General features: G+C 53.5%; 1 protein-coding gene and 1 long non-coding RNA gene across 3 annotated transcripts; one reads left to right on the top strand and one right to left on the bottom strand.

The window, feature by feature from the left end:
• Positions 1-251: 251 nt before the first annotated feature.
• Positions 252-3,475, bottom strand: SPHK1 (sphingosine kinase 1). 2 transcript variants are annotated; one of them, XM_078374715.1, is made up of 6 exons: positions 3,309-3,475; positions 2,424-2,621; positions 1,939-2,091; positions 1,764-1,858; positions 1,562-1,677; positions 252-1,268 (listed from the first exon to the last, which is right to left on the bottom strand). In XM_078374715.1, the coding sequence occupies exons 2-6, from the start codon at positions 2,431-2,433 to the stop codon at positions 488-490; spliced, it is 1,155 nt and encodes a 384-aa protein (XP_078230841.1). In that variant the 5' UTR covers positions 2,434-2,621; positions 3,309-3,475; the 3' UTR covers positions 252-487. The 2 variants fall into 2 exon arrangements, with proteins under 2 accessions (XP_078230841.1, XP_035157736.3); XM_035301845.3 differs by lacking the exon at positions 3,309-3,475 and adding an exon at positions 2,942-3,154.
• Positions 3,476-3,584: 109 nt separating this feature from the next.
• On the top strand, positions 3,585-15,296 carry LOC144582717 (uncharacterized). The gene is made up of 3 exons (XR_013536009.1): positions 3,585-4,462; positions 5,171-5,376; positions 13,289-15,296. It is a non-coding gene; the product is annotated as an uncharacterized LOC144582717 (long non-coding RNA).
• The last annotated feature ends 9,276 nt before the right edge of the window (positions 15,297-24,572 follow it).

The following is a 24,572-nucleotide window of genomic DNA, read 5'->3' as shown; positions in this document are numbered from 1 at the left end:
TCCTCCCTCATGGTCAGGCAGCTGGCTGAGCGCTGAGGCTGCTTCAGGGTGGAGGTGCTGTAAGTTATCAGAGTGAGAGAGGCCCCCCCATCATTAGGCTGGTCCTGAGTCCCCCAACAGAATGCCTGGGCCAGTAACATCCATTGCCCATCCCTGGGGGCACTACTGGCTATTGTTAACATTAAATTCCATAATCCTGGCTGGGGTGAGACCCCATTCCCTTCCCACTCACCAGGACAGGACCAGCAGGCTGGGAACATCACTTTATTTGGATTTGATTCATGGGGTGAGGGTCTTACATAGGCAGCTGGGCCCAGCCAGCTGGGCTCCTGACCCAGGACCTTGTTCTGGCCTGTCCTCCCAAAGCACCTGTACCTTCTCCAGAGGAGTCCCCTCCACCCTACAGGAGCTGTGGTCATGCCCTGCAGTCCTGGGGAAGGAGGAAGGGTCCTAGAAGTAGACACTAAGGCACAGCGCAGCCCAGGGGTCATAAGGGCTCTTCTGGAGATGGTGTCTGCTGGGGCTTCTGGCTGGGCGGGGGCTCCACACAACCGCTGACCATCCAGAAATAGTTTGGGTGCACCTGGCCCTGCACAGCCTCGCTGACCATCAATTCCCCGTCCACTGCAAACACACCCCTCCCATCCTTGGGCTCCAGGCGGAAGGCGACCACAGGCACGTATACCAAGTAGGGACATTCATACTCCATATGCCTGCCCTTCTCCATGGCCAGGAAGAGGCGCAGAAGCATAGCCCGAGACACACCTGCCCGCACGTAGAACAGATGCATGACACCGGCGGCACAGCGGCCCATGGGTGCCGCGAACATCTCGCTGCCCAGGTGGGAGTGCAGCAGTGCCAGCACCAGCACAAAGTCCTGGTCGGGCACCACTGTCCAGTGAGAGGGCACTGGCTCCTCCAGTGGCACAAGGTGTGCATCCACCGGGCCCTGCTGGACCACAACGGGGGAGGCAGGTGTCTTGGGGTTGACTCTTCCTACAGGGAGGTAGGACAGTCGGCCATGGTACGTGCGCAGGGCTGCCAGGCGAAGGAAGGTGCCCAGAGTGAAGCGCATCTCCCCCAAGCGCCGATACTTCTCACTCTCTAGGTCCACGTCAGCAATGAAGCCCCAGGCCAGGCTGAGCACAGAGAAGAGGCGCAGCCCTGAAGCTGTGTGCAGTGACAGCAGGTTCATGGGCGACAGTAGCCGGCTGCACAGCAGCAGCGTGCAGTTGGTCAGGAGGTCTTCATTAGTAACCTGCTCATAGCTGCAGGGGAAAATGGTCAGATGAAGCAGGGAAGGAGCCCCCCAGGTATCCCCGCTTCCTCCCGAGGAGTGGGAGCTGGCAAAGCACCACGTCATCCCTAGGGAGTTGGCAGGAGCAGTAGGTGACAGAAGGAGCAAGTGGCAGCAGCCAGTTGCGGGTCACCAGGAGAGGGCCCCAGGACGAAGGGAGAGGGAGAATGGAAGTGACCTCGACCCATGGGAACTTAGACCAAGAAAACCCACAGGAGAGGGGCACAGAGGGGAAGCAGGCTCACTTTGGCCCTGGGCTCTCACCCAGCATAATGGTTCAAGGAAGCTGCCAGCGCGTTGCCAGAGCCTGCTGGGAGGCTGCACAGGGGCTTCCGAATGGCGGCCTCCCAGTCAGGCCGCTCCATGAGCCCGTTCACCACCTGTGTTGGAGCACAGGTGGCCTCAGTCCGGGACGCACTGCGCCAGGCGCCAAGCCCCAAGCCAAGCCACGCGGTGCGGACCTCACCTCGTGCATCAGCCCGTCTCCAGACATGACCACCAGAGCGTCCCAGCGGCCCAGCTCCTCTGACCGCACCAGCTCCCGCGCATGGTTCCGCCGCTCTGCAGGGGGACAGGCAGCTCTCAGGACCGGGGGTCCCCTAACAGGGGATGCTCCGGAACCCCCTCCGAGAAGTACTCACCAGTGAGCATCAGCGTGAAGGAGACTTCCGCCTCAGCCAGAAGGGGCTGCACGTGACTCCGGAAGAGTTGCAGGGCCTTGCCCTTGCCCCCGCGCGGGTTCAGCAGCACCAGCACGCGGCACGGCCGCGGGAGCAGGCCCCGGGGGCCGCCAGCTGAAATAAACAAAGCCGAAGAGGCCGCGTCCGCAACCGGCCACTAGGGGGCCACGGGTAACCACAGGGGCGCTGGTGTGGGAACCTGGTGCCCGTAACACCTGGGTAATTGCCCCCGGCCAGAGGAGCGGCCTCCGCAGGGAGCCTTGGGGTGGGGACGCGGGGCCCCTGCCACCCCCTTCCTTGGCTCAGACTCGGCCGGCTTCTGGCCTCGTGAGGGACAGTGTTTCTCCCGGGCGTCCACAGCCCCTTTCGTCTAGCTGGGCGTTCCATCATTCCTGGCGCCGAAAAGGAATCCCCCTACAGCCCTTCCCAGCAGGGACCCCACAAACCTGGATCCATAACCCGTGGCTGCCGCTGCCAGGGGGTCCCCGACGCTGTCGGGGTGCTGCCCGTGGCGGCCGCTCCTGCCTTCAGCTCCTTATCGGTGCTGCCCAGGCAGGCGTCGCAGGGCCGGCTGTGGGGCTCGCCCTCCCCGCCTGGAGCCAGGGCTGTGGGAGCACCGGCGTCATTCCCTGCGGCGGCTGGATCTGAGGGAGAGAAGACGGCGCTGGCGGAGTCCCGGACCGAGGCTCCCAGAGGTGGGGAGCGCCCGGCTAAATCCCGGGACCAGGGGCGGGGAGCCACGCGATCCCGCATCGCCGAAGCCCGTGGGGCGGTGACCTAGGTTCCCGGGAGGTCAGAGAGCAGAGGTCTGGTGCCTCCGAGGGCGCCCCCGTCGTGTGAATAGGCCCTCCAGCCCCCGAGGCGAAGGGTGCCTGCTCCGCGCCTTTCCTTCCTGGGGCTTGGGGTTCCGGCCTGACGGATGCGTCAGAGCCGCGTGGCTCTCTTCGTCGGACTAGCTCCTCACCCCTCGGAGCTGCTGCCAGGGGGAGGGGAGCCCAGCTGCGTAAAAACCCCAGAACTTGAGTGGACATTGCCCGGCACGAAGTTCTGGGCTAGGATCCCCGCCTCAGCCAACCGGGATGCCGCGTCCCCTGCCCGGAGCTCCACAGCGGTGGGAGCCGCGGCGCGGGCCTCCCACGGCCCCGCTCCGTCGGAAGGCGAGCGGCGATTGGGGGAGCGGCTCCTGGGTCGCCCGAGTGCCAAGCCCGAGCCGGGCCACCAACTGCCGCCTGCTCTCGCCCAAGAGACGAGTGGCCCAGTTCCCCGGGGCCCCGCGAGGGCGGGCCGCACAGCAGCCACGAGCGGCGCGAAGGAAGGGTGGCCGGCCCTACCCAGTCGGTCCGGTTTGCTGGGGAGGCTCCACTGCCGTTCCCTACAGTGGCCTGAGGCGGAACGCAGCTCGTCCCAAGCTCAGCCCACGTCTGAGGGACTGGAGCGCCCCGCCGGAGCGGACTCCCCAGCCTCGCTCCCTCCGGCCTTAAACTTTTCGCTCAACTTCGCAGGCGGCGCCGCAGCGCGAAGCCTAGGCGCCGGCCTGGCTCCGCCCCGCGCTCCCAGGGGTGGAACCTGAGCGCCGCGCGGCGTCGGCCCCGCCCGTCCCTGGCCTCAGAGCACCGCCTCCGGCACGGCCCGGGTCGCACGACGTGGCCGCGCGCCCCCGCCGCTCGTCCTAGGCATCCTAAGCGTCTGTTTAGCGAGAAGGCGGCGCCGCGGCCCTGCAGGCTGAGCTGCGGCGACAAGCGACGAGGCACGGAGTCCGGGCCCGGCCGCGAGTGCAGCGTCTGGGGCGCGCGAAAGTGACCGCGCGCAGCAAGCAGAGGCGCGGGCTCCGCGCGAACTCGTGTGGGAGCGAGCGCCGGACGCGCGCGGTTCCGCTCTCCCTGGAATCCTTGGGTTCACCTCGACGCCGCGACCTCGCCGCTCCGGGTGCTGCCCGCGCCGGGTTGCAGCGCCCCCTTTGCGCGCCGCGGCCCCAGCCCACCCGGAATTTGAGGCCCGGACGCCACCCGGGGCGCCTCCTTCACGTGCCCGGGCGTCTAGCCAGCCACCTGCGGGCTTCCCTCTTTCTTCCACCTCCGCTCTACCGCGGAGGTTATTTTTAACTTCCCAGCGCTGCAGCTGGGCCACCGAGCCCGAGGCCGCCTAGCGCGCTTTCCCGGGCAGAGCAGGCGACCGGCCGGGGACTCCGAGTCGGAGATGAGCCGTTACAGTGTAGATGGGCCTAAGGGTTCCCGTCGGCGTTGGAAAGCCAAGCATGGGGGCGTGTCCCCCACCCCTTCTAGCTCCTCATGAAGAAGGGGCACTGGAAACGCGCTCAGAGGTTGTCACCTTGGAGGCCAGTGGGGACGCGTTTGTCCATGTGTTTGTGATACACTTATCGCGGCAAGCCACAGAACGTGTCCGCGAATACCTCGAATTAGATCACTGGGGGGTTACGGCGGAGACAGAGGAAGAAGTTGCCAAAGCCCATTGGTGACCTGCCCAGGTAGGATCAGAGTTAGGAGAAACCAAGTCCCTGCGGAAGGCTGCGGGGCTCGCGCGTCCCCGCCGGTCCCACCCGCCCCCACACACCGCTCATCGCTTCTTAAAGTCGAGAAGGGGCAGGTCCGGGAGGAGCGTGCAGCCAATTAGCCGGGCGGCGCCCTGAACTCGGGCACGCCTCCTTTGTGTCTACTCTTCGGGAGGACCCAGGCGGCTCGGCCCGGTTTCCCAACACTTGGGGACTAGACGGGTGGGACCCGGGAGTCCCCGGGCGGGGCGGGGGGCACAGGCCGGGATGCGAGCGCGTCTCGGCGAGTCCGTCTTCGCCCTGCCGGGACTCCCAGCGGTCCCCGCTGGGGTCGGAGCGTCCCGAGCGCGTTCCGGGAAGGTGACTCAGCGACGCGCTCATGGGTCGAAGAACTCCGAGAAACAGAAACGAGGGGAGGGAGCACGGGCGTCATCCCCGACTCCTGGCGTTGCGGCGCGCGTACGCTAAGGTCGGGTCCAGCACCTCCTGGCCCCCCGCCCCCTCCCCTCAGGAATCCGGCGCGGGCGGGGGAGGAAGCGCTGCGGCCGCAGTGCCGCGGTCCTGCGCTGCGGCGACGGGAGCGGCTGCGGGAGGAGGAGGTGCTGCGCGGGAGCTCAGTACCAGATCCGTCCGCCCCTTTCATCTCCTCTTCTTTTCCCCCTCCTCTCCCTCCAACGAGGGTAGGGTCCAGGTCTGGACTTTGGTGCGTGGAACACGCGAGTTGGAGGCTGTGCTCCCCGAAATCTCAGCCTCGGAGGGGACTGGCTGCGGAGACCAGCTGGGGTAGCCGTCCCCGTTTACTTCCCACTCCGGAGAGCATTTCCACCAGGTCTGAAAAGCTCCGTCGTTAACCAATCTGAAGAGGGGAAACTGAGGCACAGGGAAGACCTGTGAGTTCGTAGTGATAAAGCCCACCTGGTCCCCCTTTTATTTTTCCTTCCGGAGCCCCAGAAAGGTCGGATCCTGTGGCTCCAGGCCCAGTGCCACCAGCCCTGAATCCGCGGAGCGGGTGGGGCGGGGCTGACTGGAAACTGAGTTGGCGAAGGGGGCGGGGCAGTATGCTGGGCTCTTTATCTTGCAGCCTCTGGGCCCCAGCTCCTCTCCTAGCTCTGGAGGGCCCCCCCACACCCCCCGCAGGAGGGAGGCGAAGGGCAAAGCCCTCTGGCCCGGGTTCCAGGCCGCACAATGGCTCCACTGTCCTCCCTGGCGCCTAACCCCTTGCCCCCTCACCTCCAAGGCCTCTGCCCCCCTCATTCTTGTCATTCGCCTCCCCTAACCCAGGCCACCTTTCTCCAGACCCTTTTCCTCTTCTCCCTTTTTTTTTTTTTTTTTTTCTTGCATTCCCCTCTGGAATGTCTAAATCTAGCTCTTTCCTCTTCTTTTCTAAAGAACTGATCCTATCTCCAGAAACGCCCCAACTGCATCCCTGCTCGGAGAGGCAGGATTGGGCCAGAGCCAGACGCTGTTCCCCCCACAGTTGCGGGTGGGGAGGAGGCCCTTGGATCTCTCAGGTCGCCAGCCTGGCCCGCTGCCCACTGTACTTTATTTCCTTTTTTAAAAAAGAAAAAAGGACAAAGCGTGGAGGGGATGGGGGGGAACGGAAACCCTGAGAGGTGAAGAGTCTTGCACAAGCCTCCAACCAGTTTCCCGCAAAGCAGAGAAGCAAACCCTCGAACCCTGACCCCAGGCTGGGAAGCCAAGTCCAGCCAGAGCTCCCCTCTGGGCCTCTTGGTTACCCCAGGCTGCTTCTCCCTGAAGGGTGGGGATCTGGTGGCCCGGTGGATTGCTTGCTGCAGAGCTGTGGGGTCTCCCTAAGAAAGAGGAAGCAGCTCCAAGCCCTCCCCAGGCTTCATCCTAAACCTGGAGGATGAGCTTGGAAACAGGTGGGCAGTCACTGTGCCCAGCAAAGCCCAACGTGGGCCTGGCAACAGGGCTGGGCCAGCAGAGAGGTGATCACCAACCCAGAGCTTGGCTCACAGGTAATCTGTCTCACAGGTGGGACACTGTTTTTCTATCTTCCCAGCCTCCACCTCCTGTGGAGCAACCTCCCCAGGGAGACACACCTGAGAAACCCCTTTTTTCTTTTCCAGAGAAAGAAAAGCAGGCATTCACCCTGCCCGGCCCCAGCTCTCCAGAAACAGGAATCAAAGCTGCCAGATGGCAAATTACTTGCTTTTACGAGGAGAAGATTCCTGTCATCTCACCCTTCCCTAGCAGATTTCAGCTCCCTAATTGGATGGCCTCAAGGCCTTCCTTGACCTCAACTTCTTTGCTTTTTTTTTTTTTTTTTTTGTCATGTAGTCTCTGTTGCCCGGGCTGGAGTGAAGGCTTGAGCCACCACACCTCGATAATTTTTGTATTTTTAATAGAGACAGGGTTTCACCATTTGGCCAAGCTGGTCTCAAACTCCTGACGTCAAGTGATCCACCTGACTCCACCTCTGAAAGTGCTGGATTACAGGCCTGAGCCCCTGCCCAGCTTTTCCTTTTTATGGTACTTTACTGTCTTGGGGGGTTGGCTGTTGTTATAAGGACCAGGGAAGGGAGTTCCAGCTCACAAAAGCTTAGGGACCCAGTGTGGTGACTCACACCTGTAATTCCAGCCCTTGGAGAGGCGGAGACAAGCAGATCATGAGGTCAGGAGATAAACTGTCCTGGCCAACATGGTGAATCCCCATCTCTACTGAAAATACAAAAATTAGCTGGGTGTGGTGGCATGTACCTGCAGTCCCAGCTACTCAGGAGGCTGAGGCAGGAGAATTGCTTGAACCTGGAAGGCAGAGATCGCAGTGAGCTGAGATCTCACCACTGCACTCCAGCCTGGACACAGAGCAAGACCTTCTCCCTGCCAGCCTTTGGTCTCAAAAAAAAAAGAGCTTAGGGCTGACCGGGTGCGGTTTCTCACCGCTGCAATCCCAACACTCTAGGAGGCCAAGGTGGGTAGATCACAAAGTCAGGAGTTTGAGAACAGCCTTGCCAAGATGGTGAAACCCCGTCTCTACTAAAAATACAAAACTTAGCCAGGCGCAGTGGCACATGCCTGTAATCCCAGCTACTCGGGAGGCTGAGGCAGGAAAACTGCTTGAACCTGGGAGGTGGAGGTTGCCAAAATCGTGCCACTGCACCCTAGCCTGGGTGACAAAAAAAGCTTAGGACCACCCCCACATGGCTTTCCATTCTGAGTTTCCTAGGTGTTGCTTCCAGGTTGACCATGCCAGGCATTGGGGTGGAGGGGGTGCCACCTGCCACACGTGAAGAACCAGGGGACCAGACTGGTCGTGCAGGATTCTTGGCTGCTTGCAGGGAGTGTGTGCTTTGCCCAAGTTTCTATTTCTTCCCAGTGGCTAGACTAATCTGGATGTGTGGTAGGGTGACCCAGCTGTGTCCCTTGGGTGGTCTCCTTGTCCTTGTCCTCCTTGCTGAGGCTGGGGACCCAGGTCTCCTCTGAGCTCTGCCTGCCACATACCCTCACCTCCAGGCTGCTGACTGTTACTGCAATTCAGAGCAATTCGCTTTGGAGCCCTCTCAAGGTGGCGGCGACCTGCAGTCATACCCACTCCAATTGCCTCAGCTGCCTGCCCAGCATCTGCAGGCATTTGTGTTAGTGTCCTGGTGGTGTAGACCACAGAAATTCCCTCTCACAGTTTTTGAGGCCTGGAAATCAGAGCAAGGTGTCGGCGGGGCTGGTTCCTTCTGAAGCTGTGACTCTGTCCCAGGCCTGTGTCCTGGTGGTTTGCCGGCGGCCTTTGGTCATTTGTGACTTGACGCCACGCATTGTCCCAGTATCTGCCATCACCTTTAGAGGGCCTTCTCTCGTGGAAGAGCTGAAACTTGTTCCTTAGGGCCCGTGGGCCTGTTCTTTTTCTACTACAAGTGACTCAGAGGGAAAACCAGTGAGTGATTAGGGCCATAGTGTGAAACCATGTTTCATGTTTTTTTTTTAATTTTTGCTTTTTGTTTTGTTTTGTTGTTGTTGTTTTTTGAAACTTCCTCACCCAAGCTTGAGTGCAATGGCACAGTCTCAGCTCACTGCAGCCTCAGCCTCCTGGGCCCAAGTGTTCCTCCCACCTCCATCCCCTTTAGCAGCTGAGACTACAAGTGCATGCCACAAAGCCAATTTTCTTTTCTTTTTATTTTTTGTAGTGACAGGGTTTCCCTATGTTGCCCAGGCTGGTCTCAAACACCTGGGCTCAAGTAATCGTCCAACTCAGCTGCCCAGGGTGCTGGGATTACAGGCATGAGCTACTGCACCTGGCCAGCATTTCATGTTTTGAATGAAAAGCTGTTAACAATACCAGGTGTCCAGATAAAAGATAGTGTAGTCTCCTAAGAGTATAGGAGGAAAGGGGTTTCTGGCTGCCAGGCCTCCAGTCCTCCCGGCCTTGCCAAGGTGTGGTCTGCAGGGAGGAGTTGTTTATGCCTGTGCTGGCAGCCAGACTTCCCATGCTCCCGCTCCCTTGACTTTCAGATGTTATCTTACACCTTGGCTTATGGCACCTTCAGCTTCCTGAGCAGATGGGTTTCTTCCCCAGTCTTTGGAAGAGCAAAGCTGCATGTTGTGTTGGATGGCATATCAGGTTCCTATTGCTACATACATTTAAAACAACTCAGATTTATCACCTTACATTTCTAGAGGTCAAAAGCACTAAGATGGTTACTAATATCATTACTTTTAATGGCAAAAATCAGAATTTCCCCAGGCCAGGTACAGTGGCTCATACCTGTAATCCCAGCACTTTGGGAGGCTGAGATGGGTGGCCCACCTGAGGTCAGGAGTTTAAGACAAGTGTGGCCAACATAGTGAAACCCCCCTCTCTACTAAAACTACAAAAATTAGAAGGGCATGGTGGTGCACACCTGTCGTCCCAGCTACTTGGGAAGCTAAGGCAGAAGAATCGCTTGAACCTGAGAGGTGGAGGTTGCAGTGAACCAAAATTATGCCACTGCACTCCAGCCTGGGTGGCAGAGTGTGACTGCATCTCAATAAATAAATAAATAAACAACAATTCTTAGTTCTAATATAAGATGAACTGCAGGAGGAGGCCGGGCACGGTGGCTCCTGCCTGCAATCCCAGCATTTAAGGAGTCAGGTGAGCAGATCACGAGGTTATGAGTTCAAGACCAGCCTGACCAGCATGGTGAAACCCTATCTCTACTAAAAATCCAAAAATTAGCCAGGCATGGTGGCCTGTGCCTGTAATCCTAGCTACTCAGGAGGCTGAGACAGGAGAATCACTTGAACCTGGGAAGTGGAGGTTGCAGTGAGCTGAGATCGTGCCCTCCAGCCTGGGTGGCAGCAAGATTCCGTCTCAAAAGGAAAAGATGAAGTGCGGGGCTGTGTTCCCTTGCCTTTTCTAGCTTCTGGAAGCCATCTGCATCCCTTGGCTCAGGGGCCCTTCCTTTACCTCCAGAGCTGATAGCATCGTGCAGTCTATCTCTGTGACCTCTGCTTTCATTGACCCAACTCCTCCGACTCTCACCTTCCTGCCTCCGTCATGTAAGGACCTGTGATGACATTCACCCCACCCAAAGAACCCAACATAATCTCCCCTTTTCAAAACCCTTAACTCAATCCCATCTGCAAAATCCCTCTTGCCATCTAAGGTAACATACATTCACAAGTTTCAGTGATTATGACATGGACATGTCTGAGTGGTTTTGCCAACCACAGATGAGTAGGGAAATGTAGTCTGGCAGCAGTGGCTTTTGGGCTCCAAAACCTTCATTTCTGACTCGTACCCTCTCCCCAGCTTTACCCAAATGAACACAAACCAGGAACCTGCCTTCCATCAAAGAAACATTTGTGAGGCCAGGCATGGTGGCTCACACCTGTAATCCCAGCACTTTGGGAGGCTGAGGTGGGTAGATAACAAGGTCAAGAGATCAATATCATCCTGGCCAATATGGTGAAACCCCATCTCTACTAAAAATACAAAAATTAGCTGCACGGTGGTAGTCCCAGCTACTTGGGAGGCTGAGGCAAGAGAATCACTTGAACCCAGGAGGCAGGGGTTGCAGTGAGCCGAGATAGTGCCACTGTACTCCAGCCTGGGTGACAGAACAAGACTCCGTCTCAAAAAATATTAAAGAAGCATTTGTGGAGTGGGCCTGGGGTGGAGACATATTTCTATAGACTCTGTGGTCTTCGGTTTATCCAGCAGAGGCCCCTACAAAGAAAGTTGGTTTCCATTTTTGAAAATTACCCTAACGTGAGAAATTGGCAACTTTGCTAAACATAGTAATTACAGGATCGCAAAACCCCAACTTTGCACCTGAGGAAGGGGGTGGACGTAGACCAGCCCATACATCTGCAGCCTGGACCAGGCCAGCCACACTGAGAACCACAGCCAGCAGGAAGAGCCATTCACTGGGAACGATCCACAGGCCGCCACTGACACTAGCTCCCATGTGAGCCCAAAGTGGGCTCCAGTCTGGTCAATATCCAGTCCCACATCCTGGATACTGGTGAGGGGAGAGGTGGGTTCCTTTCTGCTGAGGCTACAGCCAGCACCCCATTCCACCCCTCTCCGCTTATGTTTACCTGCTTGTGTGTCCTGGTTCAGAGACCTCAAGGGAAGAGAAGCCCTATAGCTCTGTGTCACACCGCCTCAGGCAGTTCCCAAGAGGAAAGCTGGGGACAAAGAAGCAGGACCCCGAACGTCTGCATGGGGAGCGGGAAGGCAGAGCTGCCATTTAGCTCTTCGCAGCCGGGCTGGAGCATGAGGCTGAGGGGTGGGGTGTGCGTGGTTTTCCAGGGGCTTTTTGTTTTGCAATGTTTTCCACTTTCACATTTCTCAAAAGCTAAAATGTGACCTTGGATGGGTCCCAAAGCAAACAGACAGTGGGCTGGACGTGGCCTGGGGCCAGGCAGGGCACTTGCACTAATGATCTGGGCTGTTTTCACCCACCTCATCTGCACTGAGGCATAGTGAAGTCCTTTGTCACCCTGGTCACAAGCACAAACTGCCTTTGGAAACTGACTCCCAGTTGAGGTGCTCAGCTGGCCACACAGGGCTTCACCCCTTTCCTCTTTTTTTTAAGACGAAGTCTCATTCTGTCACCCAGGCTGGAGTACAATGGCACGATCTCGGCTCACTGTGGCCTCTGCCTCCCAGGTTTAAACGATCCTCCTGTCTCAGCCTCTGGAGTAGCTGGGATTGCAGGTGCCTGCCACCTTGCCTGGGTAATTTTTGTATTTTCAGTAGAGACAGGATTTCACCATCTTGGTCAGGCTGGTCTTGAACTCCTGACCTCGTGATCCACCCGCCTCGGCCTCCCAAAGTGCTGGGATTACAGATGAGGGCCACCGCATCCGGCCTACCCCTTCCCTGTCACCTAAGCATGCAGCCACTCAGACTTCCTCCATGGCAGCCAATTAGTGGGGGACTTGGGGGCAAAGGAGGGTGTGGACATCCTACTTCAACAAGCTGGAAAAAGACCTGGAGCACAGAGCGGGGATTGCCTGCCCCTGTGCTCATTATCCACATGTCAAAAATAGAAATTCCCCTTCCCTGGAGGCTTGAATCCTGAAGGTCAAACCCTTCCATTCTTTCCAGAAACAACCCTGGTAATGTAAGTAATGATTAGACAGGATGGGCTGGACGGCTGGGCTGGGGAGGGGTGCTCAGGACAAGGGACGCCTAATTCCAGGCTGGTGCCCGTAAGCCTTTGTGCAGCTGCAGGGGTGATGCTAGGCTGACCCGACAGGAGAGCCGTTTCCGACGAGAGTTCCTTGTTCTCTTTGCTCATTGCCCTAAAGTCCTATCACAGCAACGTGACTGGCATCTTGAGAGTGAGTTAAGATGTCATTTTTCCTTCAAGGCTCCATGCGATGATCCTAGCAGCCCCTGAAACTGACCATTTTGAAACTGAATGAGTAACCAAGTGGTTGCTTTTAAGTGCTAGAGAGTTAGATTTTTTTAATTTTCATTTTATTAGATATTTTTTTGAGACAGAGTCTTGCTCTGTCACCCAGGCTGGAGTGCAGTGGTGTGATGTTGGCTCCCTGCAACCTCCACCTCCTGGATTCAAGCAATTCTCCTGCGTCAGCCTCTCAGGTAGCTGATTACAGGTGCCTGGCTAATTTTTGTATTTTTAGTAGAGACAGGGTTTCACCATGTTGACCAGGTAGATCTCAAACTCGACCTCATGTGATCCAAGAGTTTGATTTTTTTATGGGGTGGAGTACAGAGTCTTGCTCTGTTGCCCAGGCTGGAGTGCAGTGACGGGATCTCAGCTCACTGCAACCTCTGCCTCTCGGGTTCAAGCAATTCTCCTGCCTCAGCCTCCCAAGTAGCTAGGATTACAGACATGCACCACCATGCCTGGCTAATTTTTTTTTTTTTTTTTTTGAGATGGAGTTTCACTCTTGTTACCCAGGCTGGAGTGCAATGGCGCGATCTCGGCTCACTGCAACCTCTGCCTCCTGGGTTCAGGCAATTCTCCTGCCTCAGCCTCCCAAGTAGCTGGGATTACAGGCATGCGCCACCATGCCCAGCTAATTTTTTGTATCTTTAGTAGAGACGGGGTTTCACCATTTTGACCAGGATGGTCTCGATCTCATGACCTCGTTGATCCACCTGCCTCGGCCTCCCAAAGTGCTGGGATTACAGGCGTGAGCCACTGCACCCGGCTGAATTTGATTTTTATAATGTCTCTGATACCTCCAGGTGTGCAGACTAAAACTGAAATTATTTTTAAAAAACAAAATTAAAAGAGAGCCCAGAGAGTGCTCCTTCCTGAGCAATGAGGAGCGTACAGGCAGCTGAAAGACATACCTTTTCTCTTTTTGCATCCTCCCTAGAACTATAATCAGCAAGGTTCTGCACACAGATATCCTCAAGAAATGCTCACAGACTGACCTCTCCCATCTGAATCCCTCGGCAGATGCAGCAGAGCACTCTGGGGAGGGAGCCAGGTGCACTGCAGCGATGGAAAGCCAGGAAGGGCATCATCCAACACTCTACCTCCTCATGGCTGGGCACAGCAGGCTGATGGGTCCCGTGAGGGACAGCTGGTCCCTACGCAGAGTTAAAAAGACACATCAATCTTCCTGACTCTGCATGGCCTAGAAAATCTATAGCATCAGAACTTGCTGCATTTGCAAACAAGCACAAACCATTTGAGACGTTTGCAGTGTGACAAGCATCTGCCACTACTTGACCCTCAGATTAAGAACTTTGAGCTTCTAAAGAGGGAAAAAATAACTACAAAAGATGATAAACGCAGGGTCGACTCTGCCTCCGTTCAGCTCTTGGCAGGCACAAGTGTCATTCCTAAGGAGATAGACATGTGCAGTTGCGCTAGTGGATCTCTTCACCTCAATTTGCAGCCTTTAGTGGTGCAGGAGGCACACTGCCTGGGAAAGGCTGAGCAGGAGCCAGGAGCCACAGAAAAAGCCAGGACATTGAAGGGCAGGCTTGTCTCGGAGGCCTCAAGCTTTTTTTTTTTTTTTTCTTTGAGACAGGGTTGTGTTCTATCACCCCAGGCTGGAGTGGCACCATCTCAGTTCACTGCAAACTCTGCCTCAAATCTTTTTTTTTTTTTTTTTTCAGATGAGGTCTCACTCTGTTGCTCAGGCTGGAGTGAAGTAGCATGATCTCAGCTCACTGCAACCTCCACCTCCCTGGCCCAAGCAATCCTCCCACCTCAGCTTCGTGAGTAGCTGGGACTACAGTCACACACCACAACCCCCAGCTAATTTTTTTTTGTGTGTATTTTTTCTAGAGACTGGGTCTCACTCTGTTACCCAGACAGGTCTTGAACTCCAGTCTGCCCACTTGGGCTTCCCAAAGTGCTACAGGCACGAGCCATGCCTGACCAATTTAGTTTTGTGTGTGTGTGTGTTTTTCTTTTTGAGACAGAGTTTTGCTCTTGTTGCCCAGGCTGGAGTACAATCTTGGCTCACCACAACCTCTGCCTCCTGGTTTCAAGCGATTCTCCTCTGTCAGCCTCCCGAGTAGCCGGGATTATAGGCATGCACCACCATGCCTGGCTAATTTTGTAATTTTCATAGAGATGGGGTTTCTCCATGTTGGTCAGGCTACCCTGGAACTCCTGACCTCAGATGATCTGCCCACCTTGGCCCTGCAAAGTGCTAGGATTACAGGCATGAGTCACCAGGCCCAGCCCAATTTAGTTTTTAAAAGTGTGCTTCGGCCAGGACACGGTGGCTCACACCTGTAATCCCAGCACTTTGGGAGGCCAAAGCGGGTGGATCACAAGGTCAGGAGATGGAGACCATCTTGGTGAACACAGTGAAACGCCATCTCTACTAAAAATATAAAAAATTAGCCTGGCATGGTGGCATGCGCCTGTAGTCACAGCTACTCAGGAGGCTGAGGCAGGAGAATCGCTTGAACCAGGGAGGAGAAGGTTGCAGTGAGCCGAGATCACATCTCTGCACTCCAGCCTGGGCCACAGAGGGAGATTTCATCTCAAAAAAAAAGGCGGGGGCATGATTTGGTGGCTGTGTGGGTGCTGGCTGCTATGGGAAGGCGGTGTGGCAGCCGGTTTCTCACCTGCAAGGACCCTGAGCGGAACAGCAGGAGCCTAATTCTAGTTCTAAACCAAGAGCCTCCGTGTCATGCGTGCTCAAGGAAGGCTGGCATGTCACCCGTGAAAACGGTCTTCACAGATGTGGAAAACTAAGCCAGGTTTACCAACCAGCCCTTGAGAAAAGTGTGTTTTAGAATGAGACACTTAAGATTCCTTTAAAAAATTAAACCTAGGATTACTATATGATCTAGTAATTGGGCTTCTAGTTCTGGTCTGTACCTAAGAGAAATAAAAATGTGTCCATGCAAAACTCATCCAGGAATGTTCATAGAAGCATTATTCATGATAGCCAAGAGGCAGAAACAACCAGCTGTTGATGGATGTCTGGATAAACAAAATGTGGCCTGTTGACACAATGGAGTATTTGTCCACAGAAAGGAAGAGACCCTGACACACGCTACAAGGTGAATGAACCTCGAAAACATTTTGCAGAGTGAAAGAGTCCAGATGCAAAAGGTCACCTATTGTATGAGTCAATTATTATGGAATGTCCAGAATAAGCAAATTTATACAAAGAAGGCAGGTTGGTGGTTGCCAGAGATGGGGGAGAGGGAGAATGAGGTCGAACTGCTTAATGGGCATGGGATTTCCTTTTGCATAACAAAGATGTTTCAAAACTACATAGAGGCAATGGTTTCACAGCATTGTGAGTTTACTTAATGCTGCTGATTGGGCACTTTAAGATGTTATGTGAGGCCGGGCATGGTGGCTCACGCCTGTAATCCAACACTCGGGAGGCCAAGGCGGGCGTATCACCTGAGGTTGGGAATTCAAGATCAGCCTGACCAACATGGAGAAACCCCGTCTCTAAGAAAATTACAAAATTAGCCAGGCATGGTGGTGCATGCCTGTAATCCCAGCTACTCGGGAGGCCGAGGTAGGAGAATCGCTTGAACCCAGGAGGCAGAGTTTGCAGTGAGCTGAGATGGCGCCATTACAATCCAGCCTGGGCAACAAGAGCGAAACTTTGTCTCAGAAATAATAATAGTAAGATGTTACATGAATTTCACCACAAATTTATTTATTTTTTTTTTCTTCAAGTACATTTAAGAAATATATTTATTTATTTTTTAGATGGAAAATTTGCTCTTGTTGCCCAGGCTCAAGCGATCCTCCTACCTCAGCTTCCTGAGTAGCTGGGTCCACAGGGGCGTGCCACTGTGCCATACTTTTTTTTTTTTTTTTGAGACAGAGTCTTACTATGTGGCCTAGGCTGGCCTTGAACTCTTGAGCTCAGGTGATCTACCACAGATTCCCAAAGTGCTGGGATTACAGACATAAGCCATTGTGTTCAGGCTGGTCTGGAATTTTCCAGAGTTCTACAGTGATTTTAATGTGCAGACAAGTTTGGGCACTTAGTATGAAAGGAAGACTATTTTCTACGTAGGCGGACAAACTAAATAAGGACTCAGAGATTTCTGCAATTGCCACAGAAAACTTCTTGAAAGACATCAGGCCATGCCCCATGGCTCACGCCTGTATACAATCCCAGCACTTTGGGACACTGAGGTGGGTGTATCACCTGAGGTCAGGAGTTTGAGACTAGTCTGGCCAACATGGCGAAACCCCCTCCTAGTCAAAATACAAAAATCAGCCAAGCATGGTGGCAGGCGCCTGTAATCCCAGCTATTTGAGAGGCTGAGGCAGGAGAATCGCCTGAATCCAGGAGGAGGAGGTTGCAGTGAGCTGAGATCATGCCACTGCACTCCAGCTTGGGTGACAAGAGCAAAACTGTGTCTCAAAAAAAAAAAGAAAGAAAGAAAAGTACTAGGAGCTATAGTGATCCTAGTGATTATTTCACATCTGGAAATGAAACAGGCATAGTGCAGAAATGAGCAGAAATGACACACCATTATCATCTCTCCCACATCCTCCCAGACACTGGCGTGGGAATGTGGGAATGGTGACAACGCTGGCTGCCACCCAGGCTCTATGAGAAGCGGGGCCAGGCTGGCTCTGCCTGTTCCTACAGTGGCTCCCGCTAGGTGGTGTCAAAACTGGAGCTCTCATGAATTAAAAAAAAGCTAAATCCTATTTCTGTGTTGAACAGTAATACAATTTTGAAAATGCATTTTTCTTAGGAGCTAATTGGTATTTAGTTACTGGAGGATTCTATTTTCCCTGGTGTGTTAAAATGAAGATAAACTTACCTTCCTACTGTGAGGACTTTGAGACCGCACCCCGGTGGCCAGCTAGGATGTTAGCCTTGAATCTTCCTGCTGCCTCCGCCTCTTGCCACACTGGTATTTTCCAATGTGGGTTAGATTTCTAAGAACCTGACCATGTTTCCATGGTGGTGGTTTTGGAATAGCAGCTTGAAATGTGTGAAGGAATGATGAGAAGAGGAGAATGAAGGAGTAAGGAAGCCACGGATCAGTGGGGAAGGGGAAGGAGGTGCTGGCAAGGTCTTAGGTCAAGGCCATGGGGCTTAGGAGTTGGCTCTCTGCACAGCCTGGAACGTGGGTTCATAATGGTGCCCGACTCGTGTCTTTCCACCAGCCCTTATGTCTCTCCCATTTGTGTGAACCCTTCCTGGATAATCACTGGAAAGACCATTTTTCATCCAAGAAAAGAGTATATGTTTCTGAACGCACTTGACTCCCTGGGGGAGTGTTCACATTATCTGCTTCTGAGTAATGAGCCACCCTAAAGTGCAGTGGCCTGAAGCAGTAACTTACTACCCCCCACAGCGGGCTGCGGCTGATGGGTCTCAGCTGGGTGGTTCTCACTGGGGGTCTCTGGTGGTTGCTGTGTCAGTGGGGTAAACATCTGAGACGGCTCCCTACCACGGCAATGACAACGGGCACCGTCTGTCAGCCTGGAGTTCAGCTGGGTGTGCTGACCACAGTGTGCCCCCATTCCCCTACCATGTGACATGGCCGCAAGGCTCCAGGAGGGAATGTCCTATGAGCAATCAGTCCAGGAGACCCAGGCCAAAGCTGCGAGGCTTCTCATGCCTCAGCCTCAGACATCCCAGAGCGTCCCTTCTGCCACTCTTTCAGTCAAGCAAGTCACTGAGACCAACCCGGATTCCAGGGACAGGAATTAGAACCCCCACTGCCTTGTGACATGCAGTTCATGCCTGCAGAGAGAGAAGAGACTGATGGCGGCCATCTTTGGAGACTCTATCTCAGGAAGTAAGAATTGGGACAACTTTTGGGAACGGGTATGTAACTTAAGGATAGACTGTGGCTGGGCATAGTGGTGCATGCCTGTAATCTTGGCACTTTGGGAGGCTGAGGCAGGCGGATTACCTGTGGTTGGGAGTTTGAGACCAGCCTGACTAACATGGAGAAATCCCGTCTCTACTAAAAATACAAAATTACCTGGGCATAGTGGCGCATGCCTATAATCCCAGCTACTCAGGAAGCTGAGGCAGGAGAATCGCTTGAACCCAGGAGGGAGATGTGGCAGTGAGCTGAGATGGTGCCATTGCACTCTAGCCTGGACAACAAGAGTGAAACTCGATCTCAAAAAAAGAAAAGAAAACCCCGTCTCTGCTAAAAATACAAAAATTAGCAGGGCACGGTGGCAAGCGCCTCTAATCCCAGTTACTTGGGAGGCTGAAGCAGGAGAATCACTGGAACCCGGACAGCAGGGGTTGCAGTGAGCCAAGATCGAGCCACTGTACTCCAGCCTGGGCGACAGAGTGAGACTCCATCTCAAAATAAAGAAATAAATAAAATAAATCAAAACATTAGTGGGCCAGGCATGGGCGAAGCCGTGGTGGCTCACACCGGTAATCCCAGCACTTTAGGAGGCTGAGGCGGGCGGAACACGAGGTCAGGAGATCGAGACCATTCTGGCCAACATGAAACTCTGTCTCTACTAAAAATACAAAAAATTAGCTGGGTGTGGTGTCAAGCAGGTGTAATCCTGGCTACGTGAGGCTGAGACAAGAGAATAGCTTGAACCAGGGAGTCGGATATTGCAGTGGGCCAAGATCACATCACTGCACTCCTGCCTGAAGACAGAACAAGACTTGGTCTCAAAAAAAAAAAAATTAGTGTCACTAAAGTTGGTAGACAATTCCCCACTGCTAAAGTTGACTGGCTTAAAAAAAAAGAATAGACTCCTTCAGGATTGCTGGAGGCCAGGAGTTCAAGACCAGCCTGGGCAACATAGGGAGATTCCATCTCTACAAAAAAGAAAAAATTAGCTGAGCATGGTGGCTCACACCTGTGGTTCCAGATACTTAAGCAGCTGAGGCAAGAGGATCCGTTGAGCCCAGGAGCTAGAGGTTACAGTGAGCTATGACTGTGCCACTGCACTTCAGCCTGGGTGACAGAGACTCTTTCACTAAAATGAAAAGAAAAAAGAATAGCCTCCTTCAAATGTGTTTTCAGAAACCCCAGGGCTTTAGTGATGAACCTCCAGCTTCCTTGGTCTTGGCACTGTAACTGAGGCTGCCTGTCTCTGCATGACAATTTTTCCACTTCTCCACTGGAGGCAGCTGATTATCTCTTATCTCTTTTTCTTTATTTTTCTTTCTTTCTTTATTTTGAAACAAGGTCTCGCTCTGTCGCCCAGGCTAGAGTGCAGTGGTGCAGTCTTAGCTCACTGTAACCTCGAACTCCTGGGCTCAAATGATCCTCCCGCCTCGCCTCCAGAGCAGCTGGGGCTACAGGCCTGCACCACCACCACCGGCTCACTTCCCTCTCAATGTAAGCAGATTTTATCCAGCTCTTGTTTTGTGCCGGCACTAGGCTAAGCGATGCACGTATGTAGCCAGTTTCATGAAGGACACACACATCCTTTTAAAGTGAACATTGCGAAAAGGTTTAATTTTGTCCCATAAGCACCACCAGCTCTGTTTGTTTGAAACCCCTGTTTTCACAGAGCATAAGGTTCCCCACGAGGGCACTCAGTATGATTCCACATTTTTCTTTTCTTTTTTTTTTTTTAAGACAGAGTCTTACCTTGTTGCCAGGCTAGAGTGCAGTGGCATGATCTCGGCTCATTGCAACCTCTGCCTCACGGACAGGCTCAAGCAGTTCTCCTGCCTCAGCCTCCGAATAGCTAGGACTACAGGCACGTGCCACCACACCCAGCTAATTTTTGTATTTTTAGTAGAAATGGAGCTTCACCATGTTGACCAGGATGGTCTCGATCTCCTGACCTCATGATCTGCTGGCCTTGGCCTCCCAAAGCCAAGTTTTGGGCGCCACTGCACCCAGCCCGATTCCACATTTTTCTAGTCATGTTTTGCTATTAAGACAGCCTCTCATCAGGCACGGTGGCTCACACCTGTAATCCCAGCACTTTGGTAAGCCAAGGCAAGTGGATCACCTGAGGTCAGGAGTTCGAGACCAGCCTGACCAACCAACATGGAGAAACCCCCATCTCTACTGAAAATACAAAACTAGCCGGGCATGGTGTCACATGCCTGTAATCCCAGCTACTCGGGAGGCTGAGGCAGGAGAATCGCTTGAACTTGGGAGATGGAGGTTGCAGTCAGCCGAGATTACACCATTGCACTCCAGCCTGGGCAACAAGCGCGAAACTCTGTCTCAAAAAAATAAAAAAGAAAAGAAAACACAAAAATCAGTCAGGTGTGTTGGCACATACCTATAATCCCAGCTACTCAGGAGGCTGAGGCAAGAGAATTGCTTGAACCTGGGAGGTGGAGGTTTCAGTGAGCCCAGATCACGCCACTGCACTCCAGCCTGAACAACAGAGCCAGATTGGGTCTCAAAAAACAAACAAAAACAGACTGGGCATGGTGGCTCATGCCTTTAATCCCAGCACTTTGAGAAGCCAAGGCGGGCGGATCACAAGGTCAGAAGATCAAGACCATCCTGGCTAATCCAGTGAAACCCTGTCTCTACTAAAAATACAAAAAATTAGCCAGGCACGGTAGCGTGTGCCTGTAGTCCCAGCTACTCAGGAGGCTGAAGCAGGAGAATCACTTGAACTTGGGAGGCAGAGGCTGCAGTGAGCCAAGATCAGGCCACTACACTCCAGCCTGGGCAACAGAACAAGACTCCGTCTCAAAAAAAAAAAAAAAAGATTGAGGCCTTTTGTTATAGACACAGGCTCTCCACAAAAGGGGGCCCCTCCCCTCACTTCCTTCTCTTCTTCTTTCTGGGAAGGTACAATGACATTTGATACCAACTACCTGGGGTTAGGCCACAGGTGACAGGTGAGGGCCACCTTCCTCCACAGGACAGCCCTTACTTCAGACAGTTGCAAGTTTAGGGTCCTCGCTTTTGACCAGATGGCTTCAAATTCAATGGTTCCCACCACCCCTTCAGGTTCATAACTCACTAAAATGACTCACAGCACTCAGGAAATGCTGACGTTTCATTTACAGTTTTATTACAGTAAAAGAACATGAATCAGAACCAGCCACAGCCAGAAAGCACTGGGCCAGGGCTGTGGGGGTCCCCGGTGCAAAGCGCTGTTATCCTCAGGGACACTCTGACCCTCCTAGCACCTCCATGTGTGACAATATACAGAGCATTGCTAACCAGGGAAGCTCACCCGGGCCTCTGTGTCTAGAGTTTCCTTGGGGTTGTATACATAGGCATGATGGAGGAATCATTCACTACCCACTGAACTCAAGCTCCAGCTGATCTCAAAGACTTCTAATTATTTTTTCTTCCTTTTTTTTTTTTTTTTTTTGAGTCAAGGTCTTGTTCTGTTGCTCAGGCTGGAGTGCAGTGGTGCAATCACAGCTCACTGCAGCCTCAAACTCCTAGGCTCAAGTGATCCTCCCACATCAGCCTCCCCAGTAGCTGGGACCATAATCGTGCACAGCCACACCCAGCTAATTTTTCCTTTTTTAAATTCACTTGTTTGTTTTGAGACAAGGGCTCCCTCTGCCGCCCAGGCTGGAGTGCCGTGGTAGGATCATAGCTCCCTGTAGCCTCAGTTACCCTCCATCATCCAGGCTCCAGAGCTGCAGGCTTCTAATTTCATGGTTGGTCTTCCTGGTGTGACTAGCCCCCACCTTGAGTCATTTGCATAAACGATCAAGAGGCCAAAGCATGAATAACACAGACGATACTATCACTCAGGAAATTCTGAGGATTTACAGGTTTCTCCCAGGAACCAGAGACAAAAGCCAGTGGAATTTTCAATTCCACAAGGGTGGACAGTGTCAGGGCTGAGAGGCATCTCCCAGCCAGACCCCTCAGTGGTGGTTCCCTGAACCAAGAATTGGGGGTGCATTTTATTCTCAGCAGTGGGCTCTCATAATTCTTGGAAAACATGAAGGAGTCCACAGGTCACCTCACTCCTCCTTGTTTCATTTAGTTCTCACAGCAACCCTCAAGGCAGGCTTTGGCTCAGGGACTGCCCCAGGTATGCCTCCGAGCCGGGACTGAGCCCAGGTCTGTCTGCCTCCTGCCCACCACCAGCTTCACCTGCAAGTCCCACTAGCTCTTCACGTGGCCTCAAGCTACCACTCTTCCTCCTGGAAGCCCTCCCAGCTAGATGCTCCCTGCAGCTGTCCCACCCCCATTCCCACACCTAGACCCTCTGGTCGGCTGCCAGCCGAGGTCTCTGGTCTCACAATCTTCTCAGTGTAAACCAAACAGTATCTGAGACAGGTCTCAGTCAATTTAGAACCTTATTCTGCAAGGTTGGCATCACCCATGACATGCCTCAGGAGGTCCTGAGGATGTGGCTCCAAGGTGGTTGGCTATATCTTTTTTTTTCTTGAGACAGAGTCTTGCTCTGTCGCCAGCCTGGAGTGCAATGGTGCGATCTCAGCTCACTGCAACCTCCGCCTCCTGGGTTCAAGCAATTCTCCTGCCTCAGCCTCCTGAGTAGCTGGGACTACAAGTGCACACCACCACGCCCAGCTAATTTTTGTATTTTTAGTAGAGATGGGTTTTCACTATGTTGGCCAGGATGGTCTCAATCTCTCGACCTTGTGATCCACCCGCCTCAGCATCCCAAAGTGCTGGTATTACAGGCGTGAGCCACCGTGCCCGTCCTGGTTGGGTACATCTTGATTTCTTTTTTTTTGTTTTGAGATGGAGTCTTGCTGTGTTGCCCAGGCTGGAGTGCAGTGGTGCAATCGACAGTCACTGCAACCTCTGCCTCCCGGGTTCAAGCAATTCTGTTGTCTCAGCCTCCTAAGCAGCTGGCACTACAGGCATACACCACCACACTGGCTAATTTTTGTATTTTTAATAGAGATGAGGTTTTGCCATATAGATCAGGCTGGTCTTGAACTCCTGACCTTAGGTGATCTGCCTGCCTCGGCCTCCCAAAGTGCTGGGATTACAGACGTGAGCCACTGTGCCCAAATGGTTTTTTAAAAATCTGATTTTTTGCTTAATTTTTAAAATTTTTGTGGGTTTTGTTGTTTTTTTTTTTTTTTTTAGACAGAGTCTTGCTTTGCTGCCCAGGCTAGAGTGCAGTGGGGCGATCTCAGCTCACTGCAACCTCTGCTTTCTGTGGTCAAGTAATTCTCCTGCCTCTGCCTCTGGAGTAGCTGGGATTTCAGGCGTCCACCACGGTGCCTGGCTAATTTTTGTATTTTTAGTAGAGATGGGGTTTCACCATGTTGACCAGGCTGGTCTTAAACTCCTGACCTCAGGTGATCTGCCTATCTCGGCCTCCCAAAGAGCTGGATTACACATGTGAGCCACCACACCCAGCATTTTTTTTTTTTTTTTTTTTCAGACAGTCTCACTCTGTTGCCTAGGCTGGAGGGCAGTTGCGTGATTTAGGCTCACTGCAACCTCCACCTCCCAGGTGCAAGCGATTCTCCTGCCTCAGCCTCTGGAGTAGCTGGGATTGCAGGCTTGGCCACCCCCGGCTGATTTTTTTATTTTTAGTAGAGACAGGGTTTCACCATGTTGCCCAGTCTGGTCTCCAACTCCTGACCTCAAGTGATCCGCCCGCTTCAGCCTCCCAAAGTGCTGGGATTACGGTCATGAGCCACTGCACCCAGCCTATAGCTTGTTTTTATACATTTTAGGAAGACAGAAGTTACAGGAAAAGACATAAACGGACAGAGGTAAGGTATACACTGGTTTAGCCCAGAAAGGTGGAACATCTTGAAGCAGGGGTGGTTTCCAGGTCATAGGTAGATTTAAACATTTGCTGACTCCAGCCTGGGCAATGGTTAAAAAAGTTAAGCTGCTCCAGAAGAGCTGAAATCAGCTTGATTTATGGTAAGTGGGGGGTGGTTGTGGAAGCCACAGGTAGCAGGCTTCAGAGAGAAGAGACGTGAATGTCAAAGGCTGCCACTCACAACTGTGATCCCAGCACTCTGGGAGGCCGAGGCGGCAGATCACCTGAGGTCAGGAGTTCAAGACCAGCCTGACCAACATGGAGAAACCCCATCTCTACTAAAAATACAAAATTAGCTGGGCATGGTGGCCCATGCCTGTAATCCCAGCTACTCAAGAGGCTGAGGCAAGAGAATTACTTGAACCCGGGAGGCAGAGGTTGTGGTGAGCAGAGATCATGCCATTGTACTCCAGCCTGGGCAACAAGGGAGAAACTCCATCTCAAAAAAGAAAAGAAAATGAAAGTACACTCCACAGGGTGGGAGCGACCCGAGCATGGGG

The sequence above is a fragment of the Callithrix jacchus genome, chromosome 5 (assembly GCF_049354715.1).
Source record: "Callithrix jacchus isolate 240 chromosome 5, calJac240_pri, whole genome shotgun sequence".
In the NCBI taxonomy this organism is placed as follows: domain Eukaryota; kingdom Metazoa; phylum Chordata; class Mammalia; order Primates; family Cebidae; genus Callithrix; species Callithrix jacchus.
Note: the sequence above shows the minus strand (reverse complement) of the source record. Positions and strands in the feature narration are given on the sequence as shown.